A 14219-nucleotide genomic window follows, 5' to 3' on the forward strand; every position below is an offset into this window, starting at 1 on the left:
AGAGCTCTGTTTAGACAAGGTTTAACTGGCTACAGTGTCCGTCCCAGTCATTCCACAGTATCGACTCTGCTTCACAGGGAATTACAAGGGAGAGTGTTTTGTTGGCTCAGTCTTAATGGTACTGACAGTACGGGGGTAAGAGGTTAAGAGGTTGTAGGAGGCATGTATGCCTCTGCTGCTCACACTGCTTTGGTCAAAACACATGTGTGCGCGCACACACACACACACACACACACACACACACACACACACACACACACAAACAAAGGCACATGTACATTTCAAAAGCCCATGGCCAAACACGTACGGTTGAGCCTGATAAAAGCAGCTCCTATAGCACCTTTGCACTTCTCGGGTAATACCATTATTGCTTTACTTTCCAACATACAGAATATGTGGTGTGATGGAGGGACCACAGACAAGCTCCAGTCAGAATTAGGGGATGTGATATGTCCTATGAGATGATAGAAATTAGTCAATCAGAGTTAATTATCCCAAAAATGTCTCTGGTTGTATTGGACCATAGCAGACAATGCTGCTAATTAATGAGCACGGCTGCTTTATGACTAGATTGGATTTCCACATAATTTGTTCAAATTACATTTCCAGAAAACAAACTATACTCCAATGTATTATATCAGTATAATATAATATAAAATTCTATATGGTGTATTAATTTCATTATATCCATATTGCCCACCTGCAGGGTTGGGTATTGTTTAAAAATTACCAGTACCAGTAACCTTTAAGTGACATCCATAATGTGAATAGAGTGACATGTAGTACAGCCAAAAATAATTTTGAACGTTTTGGTGGCATCTCAGCTTGCTGAATCGCCAACTCCGTCAAACACATCACACTCAACTTCACCACTACACCACAGACTGTTAGGGCTGTAGCTGCTGCTGCGAGAGTGTGAGCTCTGCACCGGAAACAGTTATGAGAGCCTGTTACATTGACTAACTGTTAACATGACATTGCCTAATTATTATCAACAGCCAAGCCATTTTGTTGTCATTTTGAGTTTGTTGGGGCCATTTAAAAGCTTGGTGTTAGATCTTAGCCGCCACTGCTGTGTTAGCTCACGCTAATGAGGCAGACATTGCACTGACCATTTGCCAAGAGAAGAAGGGCTCCGGAGACGGTAGCAACAGAGCAGTTCACTCCCGGCAGGGAGTCAGGATAGTCCAGTATCATTTGACGGGACTTGGTGCTGTGTTATTTCTGTATAACCAGCTCTGCCCACCAGTAACTCCAATGCCATGATCATGACACAGTATTACAGTATACCACTTTAAAGCGACTATGTTTTTTAAGTGTTCAATCCACCACAGTTTTTAAGAAAACACATGAAATTAATAGAAAAGTTACATTTTACAAAATATGATTATTCCCTTTCCTAGTTCCTGGAGTTAAAGAGAAGTTCAGTAGCACTCTAATGTAATTTCATGTATGATAAGTTTTTAGCGAGAGACAGAGGGTGATAAGATTATCTTGGCTTCCCATAAAGAGTGGATTACAGAGAAACAGCGAGCTTGGCTTTTAATGGATGGACAAAAGAGTGATATCAATCTTCAATCAAACACCCAGCAAGAAAGCAAATAATATAAATTGTATTTCCCCAAAATGTCAAACAATTTTTTGACACCACCACAGTATATGTTAAGAAAAGATGGTAATTCTTGTGGTCCAGTCTATAATCAGTGCATTATACGTCTCAGTTGAGTTTTGTTCAATATCCATTCAGCCTCTGTGTTTTCAGGAGATTTCAGTTAATGTGCCACATTTGTATTTGTCATTGCTCCAAACCAAAACACCAACTGTGCACTTAATATGAACACAGCAGTAAGAGGGATAATGGCCATTGGCCAAAAAAATTGTGATTAAAGTAACCCGACACTCAACAGTGGCAGAGCAGCCATTGTGAGTTCATAAAAGGGTTGGGGAGACAACTCTATGTCAACACACGTCCTCTGAGGCTAAAAGGCTGTTTTATAATCCTGCCTCATGGACATTAGTGCCACCCATCAATCTCGACTCCAACTGAGACAGAAAGACAGGAATGAGAGAAAAAAATTAGGAAAAAAAATGAAAACTGTGTGTGATGACCAACTCAGAAAGATCCAATATGTCAGTGTGCCAGTATTTCTTTAGACATAAGCATCTGACTGATACTCAGTGTTCACATACACTTACACTAATTACTTTTCAAAACTTTTTCTTAACCTTCCCATTTCATTGTGCCCCATTTCCAAGCAATTTGAAGTACGGTGCAATTCCAAATGCAAGATGCGCCTGCTGCTTGCTCACATCTAAATTTGGCTACTATTCTGTGCATGAGAGCTATTGGAATAATGTGAGTCCATAGTCCTCAGTTCCCACAAGTCATTAACAGATCATTGGTTGTGGCAATAAATTAGCCCCCCCCTCCCATGCTGCCAATGTCAAACCTTTTGGTGCAAAGCCTACATTCAGAACAGCTACGGTAAGCCTTTCTCTGCAGCCACTGATTATATTTATTGGTCTAAAGCCATACATTATCATACGCGCACTGCCCAGGCATTTGAGAATAAGCAAACTGCCAGCACTTAAAAACTTTAGTAGACATTCCCACCGCCAACTAGCAGCATCCACCGAAGAGTATCACGTGATTCCAGTGACATTTCAGTGATCACGCAGTGCAGCACTAGATTTTAAATTCATAAAACAAGAAATGGAACAATAGACAAAACATATATATTTAAAACCTTTCCAAAACATTCTGTCAATTTAAACCTTTTTCCAGGCCTGGAAAACACTTTTTCTGATTTCATAACTATTCTTTTTCTTTTTGACCATGGGGCCCCTGGATAATAAATTAAGTTTGAACTTGGTTACTCCTTGACCACATACTTGCCCTTTGAAATGACTTTGACAGACTTTTTAGGAATAAAATCCAACAGTATACAGCATGTGCCCTTTAAACCTTTGAAAGGGCTTAAATGATGGATTGTGTTCAATACAACAAATATAGATCACTGTAACGGGCAGACGAATGTGATAATAATGTCCATTTCTTCCCAATGAACAGAATTGTATTAGACCAAATCCAGCCAGGGCTCAACAATGAGCTGCAGGAGTCTCTTAGCCTCACGTCCACACCAAGTTAATGAATCCTCAGAAATCTTTGTGGCCACTCATGCAGTTATTCACTGTCATTTTTCTCTATAACCTTGGCCTGCTTTTAAATAATTGGACAATGGAAATGGTTGTGATAGCGCTGTCGCATGCACAAAGACAAAACCAAGAATGCTATTATGGGACGTAAGCTTTCTGCTATGAAAGATGTACGACATTGCAGCAATTTCTCAGGGACAAGGAGTTCATCCGAAGAGCAACAGGAAGCTTGGATGCGCACACAACACCAAATCTTTGACAATGTCTGAAAAAAGGGAGGTTGTGCAAATGACAGCCCCTCAGTGTAAAATCGGAAAGAGATGAGCGAGGCCGTGACTTAAAGGGTCAGCATTTTTTTTTTTAAAGACTTTAAAAAAAAAAGAATATGAGTGCCCATTTTATCTGTTGAAAGGGTGAGGTGAAGCGATTTGGGGATTAAAACGTTACATAAAGCATAAGATGGTGTGTGTCAACAGATCCCTGAGGGAAGGTCTGGGTAAATGACAAGCTAGTGAGTGGAAGCGCTAGCACACATCCAAATCCACACACACACACACACACACACACACACACACAGTGACTTCCTAAGCAGCATAGGACAAGAGGATCAATGTGCAGCACTCAATGCATACAAGCACTCACACGCCCTCTGCGTGCCCTCTCATTCACACACCTTAAACCAGCCGCTTACACATGGATGCACCTACACACACACACACACACACACACACACACACACACACACACACACACACACACACACACACACACACACACACACCCCTGCCTCTGTCCTTTTGAAGAAGGATGCGCTAATAAAGGATGACACTGAGATAATAGGCTAGCACCTGTGCATAGCTTCCACACTCTCACACACACACACACACACACACACACACACACAAACAGTTTCTCTATCTGTTCACGGTCCTACCTCCAGTTGTGACCGCAGCTCCTTCACGTGGGCGGAGTCCTGCGACAGGTCTTCCCTCTGGGAGGCGTCGGCCAGAACGTTGACTGTGGTCTCTGCCTCCTGGAGCCACTTGAGGAAGGACTCCAGCTCCCTGAGAGACATCTGCAGGCCCTTCAGCTCGCTGTCCAGCTGGGCATGGAGGTCACTTGCCCTGCCAATCAATAACGATGACAACGTTACTATGCATGTAAAAGATTTCTGAGTTTCTGAGCAGCAGAGTTTATGTGCAGGTAAACAAGTGAGTTTGTGTGCACCTATTATTGATGCTGTTCCAGGCGGCGTTGTGCTTTTCTGTGACCTCTTTGATCCTCCTGGTGTCGTCAGTAGAATACTCCCGCAGAAGATGATTTGACAGCTCATTGAAGGCCACGACCGTGGCTTGGCCTCGGCCCAGGTCTTGGAGGAGCGCCTATAAAACAATCAACGCGGCAGCATTAGGATCATCATAACACTGAAGATGTGACTAAACCATAATTTGTCACTGTGAAAGCCCCTGTTGGCACTACTTCTTTTTTAATTATTCATTTGCATACAGTGCTTTAATAAACTGGTATCAGCTTTAGTTAGACAAATTGCCAGCAAGAATATCAACGACCTATTCTGTAAACTTTATAAAAATTAAATTAAAGTTCAGGGACTAAACACACAAAGACATTTGTTTTTCTGCAGCTCAGCAATCTGACATTGTTATTCTAACCTCTACTTAATCAAGCAGGTTACATAACCCAACTGTTATTCATGAGGCCATACTATTATTTTAAATTTAGCATTAGCAAATGAGTCATCCATGTATGACCCCCAGGCCTCCTATTCCTTTAAAACAAGGTACACTTCACTTTTTTAAATGGACAATTACTCATCATTACAAGAGCACACAAACCAGGAGCAGATAGCCGTGTATCTAACCTGCTGGATTGTGTTTAACTCAGTTGCCCTCTAGTGTTTGTGTCCAGTAATGCACTGGACACACTCATGAGGCAGATTTTTTTTTTCCAAAAGTCATCATCTCAAATTAAAATGATGGATGATGTGGGTGTACGGATGTTATTAAGGTTCAAAGTGATACTGCAGAGGGGTGATTTATTCATCCCACCCTTGCATACAGCTGTATAAAGGACCTCTAATAGTTTATAAAGTAAAGTTTGGTTTAGTCTAAGATTTTTCTCTCTGTTAGAAAAGTGAGCTGACAATTTCCCTTGTGTATATTTCTATTGTACTGTAATGACAAGGACACAGAATGACAATAAATGACCGGATGAAGGACAGGTGTTAGACACCCTGAGGACACCGAGACAAAGTCAAGCAGTGAAACTTTTCCCTAACCTTGTTGTCAGCAAGCAGTTTAGTCAGGGGATCACCGGACTGCTGGAGAAGGTTGTAGAAAGGTCCTTCACTAAGCCCAATAAGAGCTTTCACCTCCCTCCTCTGCTCCTCCCACTGGTTGCTGTGACCAATCATGTTGTCCAGCTGCTGGAGCCGTGCCTCAATGCCATGCTGAGTGCTGTCCCACTGGCTGCGTACCCTCTCCACTTTAGACAGAGAAACCAATGCATGTACAACACGAGGACACAAACAGGTTTCCCATACATTTTTACCAATACATTTTCAACTTTTTTTCATAATATTTTTTTCGTGACTCAACACCTCTGGCTCCCTTGTCTAAAAGTCAGTGGGTTTTTTGAATTAATTTTTTTGTTAGAAGCTTTAAATATGGTCTGTGGTTGACAAAAGCTAAAGAAACTTTCACATTTTGTTTCTCAACGAAAAATCCTTAAAGTGGTGTTCATTTGTTAAGATTATTAAACGTTTGTTTACCACAGAGCCTATTTTTAGCAGTGATTCAAAAATCCAACGTAAAAGTCCCATAGGCTTTTTGATGAGGGAAACGCTTCCGGGTTGGCCTACAGAAAAAAGTCATCCCCGGGTTACTTTAAAGCAATACAGCTATACATTATTAAACATGCACTCCCCAGACATTTGCATCCAGGCAAACAGCTAGCGCTTGCTAACTTTGCTTTGCATGTGCCAATAGATCAGATAAGCACATACGATCACTTTACAGAATGCCAAGGCTGCTCACCTTTTTAGGAGATAAAGAAGCAAAAATGCGATACACGTCCATGCAATTTAACGCATTTTTACAATATATTTTTGACACCTTTGCATGCACTTATTTCTAGTTAAATATTTGTTTTATAAAAATGTCTGAAAATTGTTTTGTGACCTGGCCTGAGCCTGATCATAGCAGATACCTTATTAAAGGTATGGTTAGGCTGTGTTGTCTATACAGAACAGACTTGTTAATAGCCAACTGTTTGATTTCAGCTGAGATTTAGTTGACGACTGCACTCTGATGCTGCTATACTTTAAGACTGTACTACTGCAGCCTCTCACTCAAGTTAGCTATCCAACAGAAGTAACTGTCACTAATATCATTAAGCAATATGTAAATCACTAACAGTGAATATTCATACATCTTATGTGCTTCAAATCTGCCTGAAACCCTTCATTAATTCATTTCATCATAGCTTTTCAGCATTTTCCTGTTTCTTCTCCTTCAAAACTTTTTCTAAATATTCTGTTAATTCCAGTCTGAAAAGTTGAAACTTGATTAGAAATAAAAACAAGCTCCATATTTTCATAAATCCTGAGATGAAATCTTACAAAAAAAACAAAACGTTTCTGTTGTTTTTTTTAACTGGTTAGTGGCTTTCTTATGTGATCATCGTGCTTTGTACATACGTTTCTCAGTAATGGATGTGCGAACGTCCAGATTAGAAGTCTTGTTTTTGATGTTCTGTGCCAGGGTGAAAATGTCCTCGAGCTGGGGGTGACGCTGCTCTAGGTCACTTTTCGTCACCTGAACAAACACACATGGACACAGTTGAACAAAGTGTACAGCTCAGAGAATTGTATTTGGCAGTTTACTTTTACAAAAAAATGCACTATTCCATTAAAAAATGTTTAACGTGTTCACAACTTTCCTCCATCTGTTCTCTCTGCTCCGCTTTTCTCACCTGAAGACGTCCCATGGTTGTCCTGATCTCCTCTGTGTCCCCCACAGTGACAATATTAGACTTCAGCATCTGCGTGATGAGGAGAAGCCAGTCTGCCAGTTCGGTGGCTGTCTCGTTGAGGTCAGTGGGCGCCACAGTGTCCGGCGTGTGTGGGGTTTGGTGGTGGGGGTCTTCGCTCACTAGGCTGGCCATCTGCACGGCTGAGGGGACCGCAGATACTGGAGCCAGGGCGAAAAAAAAGGCAGGGAAGGAGAGGCAAGTAATGTTGACATATAGAGCTTCTTTAAAAAGGAAATGATGCAATGAACATTAAAGATGTTGGAGTGAGAGAGGAGGTGCTGTCAGATAGCTCTCAGAGGATAGTGGCATCACAGTAAATCATGATGAATGAGGCGCCCGGGTTTGTTTTAGTGTTACACAGGCAGGAGTTTGTTGCTCACCTCTTATTTGTTATTTCATCATGCATTTTCATGCAGCAGATTAAGCCAAGCCAATAAGGAATTTCAAATCTGCCACCTGAGTACTTATTACCTCTAATACAAGTGCATGTTTATATGTTTGCCTTCTCCTCTTAATGATCCAATATCTCATTTTCTCTATCTCTCCTAAGGCTTAAAACTTCATTGAGACAACATTTATTTATTAATTTTCATCCTTATAACATTGACCTATTATAAAAAATAAAGTTAGAAATTAGAGAAATCATGACTTTAAATAAGAGCATTTCTCGATATCTTTACCAAGCTGTTGGTGTTGGACAACATGATGCTGTGTCCATGGGGAGACGGGTGGCGGAAGAGATTCCCTCAGTCGACAATCCAGAGCTTTCCAATCACCTGCCAGTTGCTCTACCTTACTCTGTTTGCATAGACAGGAGCATATAATTAATGCCAACAGAGAAAAATAGTATATTCAGCTTTTAATAGGGCGGCCAATTAAACTTGTGGCGCTTTAACAAGCAGTATGGTATAATTATATGTAGCAATTAGCCGTATGTCTTTATGGAATTATGTTACTATGGTAACTATGGAAACCTTTTCCTGAGGCATCAACTGCTGTCGTCTCTGTAGCTCTATAGAATGAGCCAACAGGTCCTCCAGGTCCTTCTTCCTGTCCTTCATGGAGACCTCCAGAGCCTGCAACAGTTACAAGCTCATTTTAGGTGTAACATTTATGTTTGTGATAAAAAATGAATTTTTCAGTGAGGTTAGATGTGTTGGTTCACGTCATGTATTCAGACAATCTACCTGCGCTTGGCCCGGGGTCAGGCCCCTGGTGATGATTGTCTGGTGTGTGACGACAACCCAGTCAGTGAGCCTGTTCATCCTGTCCTGAAACTGGGCGTGGCTTTGGAGGTTGGTCTCCACCTCTCCGACTTTGTCCAGCAACTCATGGGTCACCTGCAGGGAAAACAGTAGTAAATAAAAATGAGCAAAAGAAGGGAAGAAAGAAAAAGACAAGAGAAGAAGGCAGAGAGCAAATGAAAAAACAGCGAGAACAGGACGTGTTGTGGCTGTCATAATTTTGTAAAACATGGTAACAGGTTATTAGAGTACTACAGTGTTTACAGCAGGCTGATTTCAATAGCTGCCCGCGGGCCAATTCCAGCCTGACAATCAAATCCCAACGGCCTGCTGATCCGTTCTGTTTAAAAATAAATTCAAATCTAAAACCTGAAGAAGGAAAAAATCATGTGAATAACAGACATTTTGCCACTATAAATCCTCCAAACCAGCAGATTGCGCCAACGCACTTAGCCGAATTGCCTTTAAACCTAATTACCCACCACTGAGTTTGAAAGGCATGTTTTCTTTTAGAAATCGCCTAAATTACACCATTTATCATAGCAAGAAAAAAAAAACATTTCTTCAGAATTTTACATTTCGACGGTATATGAATATCAGGAAAAGTACTGTATCTACAAGTAAGCTTATATTAGTTGTGTTTCATCAAAATCCCTTTACTCTGAATGTCTTATTTACAATTTTGCCAAAAATAAATGACCTGCCATAACCAGATCCAGTGTCAAAAACACTGTCAAAATTCGTCTGAACTGCACACTGTCCACACGGCAGAGAAGATGAGTGAGGTTTTGAGTAAAGGTTGTTGGAACTCTAAATGTTAAATGTAAATTGTAATGTAGCAGAACAAACGTTATTAAAATGTGGTGGCATGTTGTGTCGTTTACACACATAATGAGAATAATAGCTCAGAGAAATGTCCAGCCCCCAGGGCACTATGCTTTCTGAAAATGTAGGTCCCTGTACAATATAGCTGAAAAGCCTTGGTCTACAGTATAAGGTTGCTTTCATCTTTGACCCAAGACAAAATCTCTAAAGATGATGCTTGATAAAAAACTGATTAAAAGTTTGTACCTTGCTCCAGTTGAGGTTGATGGCTCTCAGTTTGCCAACATGCTGGTCTCTGCTCTGAGGGCTCAAACTGGGATTGGCCAGGATTTGTGGGGCGTGCTTGTTAACCCACCCGAGACGTTCATTCTGTGCATCCATTTCCTCTGCAAGGGCCTGCAAGAGAAAAAGCACTGATGCTTAATTCCACAGACATGGACAGATGCATTTATTTATAACATATGAGTGTAAAATAAGTAAAGGGAATTTAAGAAGTAACACTGAGAGGGCCAGTAGTAGAACATAGAGCTGTTCCATATAGCCACATCATTCATTGCACTTTTCGCAAACTGTCTCGACGGGGGGTGATAGTCTGTCTTAGGATGTTTTCAGGAAGGAATGAAGACTGTATACCCTCCCACAAAACTGCATTGTTCAAAACAAAAGATGTGAGACTGAGGTTATCTCTGTGTATGTTTACTAGGTTTGACAGGTTTTGCTTGTGATTGAGATACAGAGAGCAACTTGTGGGCACGGGAAAAAAAGAACAAAGGATAGTAGAGTCAGAGCTGACCACAAAAATAGCTGAATCTACCAGCTCAGGAGCAGAAATAGAAATCTCTGCGCTCCCAAGAATCACGAGAACATGAGCATGTTTTTGGTCTTACTGCACCTTGAGTTCTTTGAGGTTGTTGTCAGTGGCAGTGACAGGTAAGGAGCTGACAGCGTTTTCTGCCTGCTCCAACCATGTAGCCAGCTCCTCACGTCTCCTCACCAGGTCTGCCAGGGCCGGGTCTACTCCAGCCAGCCTGTAAACACACACACACACACACACACACACACACACACACACACACACACACACACACACACACACACACACACACACATTATTGTACACAGATAAGGATCTCCATTTCCTGCAGGTTGCAGGCCTAATCCTAAAATGTAAATTTAAATTACTGTTATAGACTGATTGACCACACTGATAATGTTAACCTGCCAAACGCTGATAAAGAAACGAAGACTGTTGGTGATGGAGACAGGGCTCTAACCTCTGTGCTACATTATACTGTAAAGCTAAATGTTACATCGTCAATAATCAGCAATGACATTTATCGTGTCAAATTCCGCATTTGACTACAAGGTATCTTCTGTATTTTTCAACCTGGCCCCTATTTTTCCATGTTTTTGTATCTAAGTAACTAATAGAAACAACATTAAAAAAAAAGGTCTAGAATTGTGTAAGTAACGGGCTGCCATGTAATCCCTGCAGGCAATTGAGTACCTTCAACTTACAGTACATCCACTAGAAGTGCTTGTTTTTGTCATTGGCAGGCTCAGATTGTGAATTTAAGTGTCTGACAACATTATCGAAAGGATCCCTACAGAGATAGACCTTTTTGTCAAAGAGCAAGATCCTTTTCGTGTAACCAGAAAGAGCCTGAAATCTGTATCCCCAAACCCACCAGTTTCCATTGAAATAAACAGAAATTTTACAATCTTAAAATACACTTGATTCAAAGAAACAAAAATAAGACGCACAAAAGCCATCTTGGTTCATCTTTTCACTTTTCCATCAATAACAGACACTTCTTTGTTTGAAATAACCCCTTAATTAACCGTTAGATTTGAAAATGTGCTGGCTGTGTACACACTAAAATTACTGCTTATGTAAATGGAGTCTTGTGGAATTGGGGATGGTGATTTCAGGGCTGTTTCTGGTTATACAAAGGATGTTGCACTTTAACAAAAAGATATCACTTCCGTAATGTTGTCAGACAACTAGAATACTCAGACTATCAGTGGCAAAAACAAGAACTTTTAGAGGATGTACATTGACTGTGCTCAAATGCCCACAGGGATTACACTACAGGCCTTTTCAGTCTCGCTCAATATGGGAGCAATCTAAAGAAATGTTGTTCCCATTAGTCATTTAGACATAAAAACAAAGAAGACTCCCTGTTTGAAAATATTGATGGTATCCTTTAATCTGTTCAATCCATATTTGACATAGCATCCTGTGTTTCCGAGGATACATTACCTGCGCTGTCTCTCGATGACCTGACGGTTGACAGCTCTCCAACGCTGACTGAGGGCGTCTAGCTTCTCATCAAGAAGGGATCCATCAGGGGATGACAGCTGACCAATTATCTGCTCCCCAGTGCGGGTCAGTTCGGCCAGGACAGGTTGGTGGCTGACAAGACCTTCCTCCAACTCCTAAAATACGTATAAAAGATTGAAAGAGAGCATGAGCACAAAAAAAGGTTGAATCAGGGATCACTCAAACAGCATAAGCCGATTCACTCAGGGCAAAATCCCCTCCTCAAGTCCATCTCTCCAAGCAAATCTCTGATTGACACAGAGGTATGATTGGTGGCACATCCAGATTTAAGCTGCCAAATCTCCGCTTCCACCAAGAGAGATTTAACTCGCTGAGACAGACCCGTAAAGCAGGGTGAGGGATTGTGAAGTCCGCTAAAGGGTGAGTCAGCTAATTGATCTCTCAATTCCCATCCACTTGATCCCTAGTATCAATCTCAGCAACTGTGAAAACATGTTAAAGAGTCAGACAGATGGAGCGTAGCTCCAGCTTTTGCAAATCACACTGATAAAGGTGTCAGAGAATCTAATTCCCCTTGGAAATGAAATTAGCACTTCAGAAATCAAAGACAGCAGAATTAGAGGTCCCTTCTCATATCACTTTTCAGTTCTCCATTTCTCATTCTGTGAAACGAACAAGTCGCTGTGCAGTGTGTTTGTTTATCAGGTACAGTATAACACCCACATTTCCCCTTGGGGAACAAATGCAATTATCTCTGGTCTAACATTTCATCTAGCTGCTTATATTTCAAACATATTACTACTGCAGCGTGGGAAGGCAATAATCCTGCTTTGAGCTTGTAAACATATGAGGTATTGTGAGTCTATATTTGACTTATTAGTGTTTATAATGATAAAAGTGAAATGCAATCATGGCATATAATGTCTTCGATGTCATAAAAATATGTAAAAATATAAATCAATTAGGGGTGTAATGATATGTCACTCTGACGGTTGACAATATATCAGTATATCAATATATCAGTTTTAGTTATCGCAATCCAAAACCACTGATGCAAAGCAAAAACACTGCTATCTTTAAGATAGACTTTTTTTAGACTTTTTTGAAATGTTGGCGTGTCTGTGTCGCCATTTCCATCCAGGCACACCTCTTTCCTAAACATTCAAACAGTGCTCGCAGCCTAATGTCTGGTAGATAATGGTAAGCACACAAGAAAAAAGACATTTTAAAAGATATTTAAAATGTCATATCGTTCATAGGCCCCCGACTTGAATCGAATTGAAATTGCATCATGGCAGACTTTGTGCTATCAGCAAATATCATACCATTCAAAGAATCAATATAACATCATGCAGTGATGATACTTGTGATTTAAACTCCCAAAATCATTATACTCTGCCCTTGTGCTGTGTATTGGCAAGAATTTGGCAATACTGATCTAATTTCAGAAAACTTTCATGATATAAAAAAAAAGTGAGTGAGTCTATGGATGGCATGACCAGTTGCTCGTGTAAAAGTCATATGAAATACACCAGTACACATTTAACTTCAGGCTGTCGCACAAAAATACATGTTCAGACCTCCAGCTGCTCCATCACCCTCCACTGACCTCTTGGTGTTGTCGTGCAGAGTTCAGGTCCAGCTGTCCATCAGGGCCAACGCTCTCTGACAGCAGGTTCTCAGTGTCAGTCAGCCACTGGTTCAGGTCATTCATGTCGCAGTGGAACTGCCTCCACTCCTCTACAGCACGATCAAAAGACCTGCAGCAGCACAAAGACTCACATATAACACACCAGGTCTTCTTGATGACAATTAAAACTGCAAAAAATGTTTATTGGGTAAACTTGAAAAGGGTAAGGACATAGGAACATTGTTTTAAACTTCACCTGTTATATATATATATAGTTAATGAAAATAAGTACTGAGTCATTTGAAAAACATGCAATATATTTATAGATATCTGCAAAAATAAATGCTGAACAAATAGCATAAAGTGGCTGACATGAAACATTAACTGGAAGTGAATTTCAGGTAGAGCTCAATTTGCATAATATGTAAATCATATAATAATGGCAATTACCCGACAAAATCGTTTTAGGAATCTCTTTTTGTTTTTCTTTTTAAACTTAAAACTCAGTTCAGTTTGTGGATCTCTTGATTTGAATGATGATGTTGGATTCTGCATCTTTGCTCTTGTTTAGGGGTGACTGGGCCTAATGTAGAGGCAGATGAGAGATTAATGAATCCTGGACTCTAACAGTACAACCGAGTTTACCCGTGGGGAAATTCCACGGTTTACGATAAGGAAGAATGGCAAAGTTGACCTCTATTAAACACCAGAAAATGTCATAACAATCAGAAACCCCTGACAATATAGGAACGTTCACAGAGATGCTACTGAATAAATCAGCCTAGACGGAGAGGCTGATTACCTAAAATGCCTTATATAAAAAACAGATCTTTATCTCATTGATGGTCTGCGTGAGGGCTATTTCCTCTCATAGCACCACTTAGAGCCCAACAAATCTGATGAGGAGACAAGGTGAGGAAATGAGTTTTAGATGAGCAGTTTTACAAAATATTTTCCATTCTTTTGATTTTTAATGACGCCCAGAGGTTATTGTGATTACAGACGAAGTGCTCCTGCATTTGTGTGCTGT

The 14219-nt window shown here is 40.6% G+C and overlaps 1 protein-coding gene across 6 annotated transcripts in view; it reads right to left on the reverse strand.

Moving 5' to 3' along the window:
• Positions 1-14219, reverse strand: part of utrn (utrophin) — a 238861-nt gene that overhangs the window by 159732 nt on the left and 64910 nt on the right. For all 6 annotated transcript variants that reach the window (XM_042503021.2, XM_088089085.1, XM_042503024.2 and 3 more), the window contains 12 exons: positions 13169-13319; positions 11539-11714; positions 10168-10303; positions 9522-9671; positions 8394-8546; positions 8181-8282; positions 7887-8004; positions 7147-7364; positions 6872-6989; positions 5453-5658; positions 4384-4538; positions 4091-4280 (listed from right to left, as the gene is read on the reverse strand). In XM_042503021.2, the coding sequence (XP_042358955.2) occupies positions 4091-4280; positions 4384-4538; positions 5453-5658; positions 6872-6989; positions 7147-7364; positions 7887-8004; positions 8181-8282; positions 8394-8546; positions 9522-9671; positions 10168-10303; positions 11539-11714; positions 13169-13319 (1873 nt within the window). The remainder of the gene's footprint in view (positions 1-4090; positions 4281-4383; positions 4539-5452; positions 5659-6871; positions 6990-7146; positions 7365-7886; positions 8005-8180; positions 8283-8393; positions 8547-9521; positions 9672-10167; positions 10304-11538; positions 11715-13168; positions 13320-14219) is intronic.

The sequence above is a fragment of the Plectropomus leopardus genome, chromosome 16 (genome assembly GCF_026936395.1).
Source record: "Plectropomus leopardus strain MGB_pleo_1.0 chromosome 16, ASM2693639v1, whole genome shotgun sequence".
NCBI lineage: Eukaryota > Metazoa > Chordata > Actinopteri > Perciformes > Serranidae > Plectropomus > Plectropomus leopardus.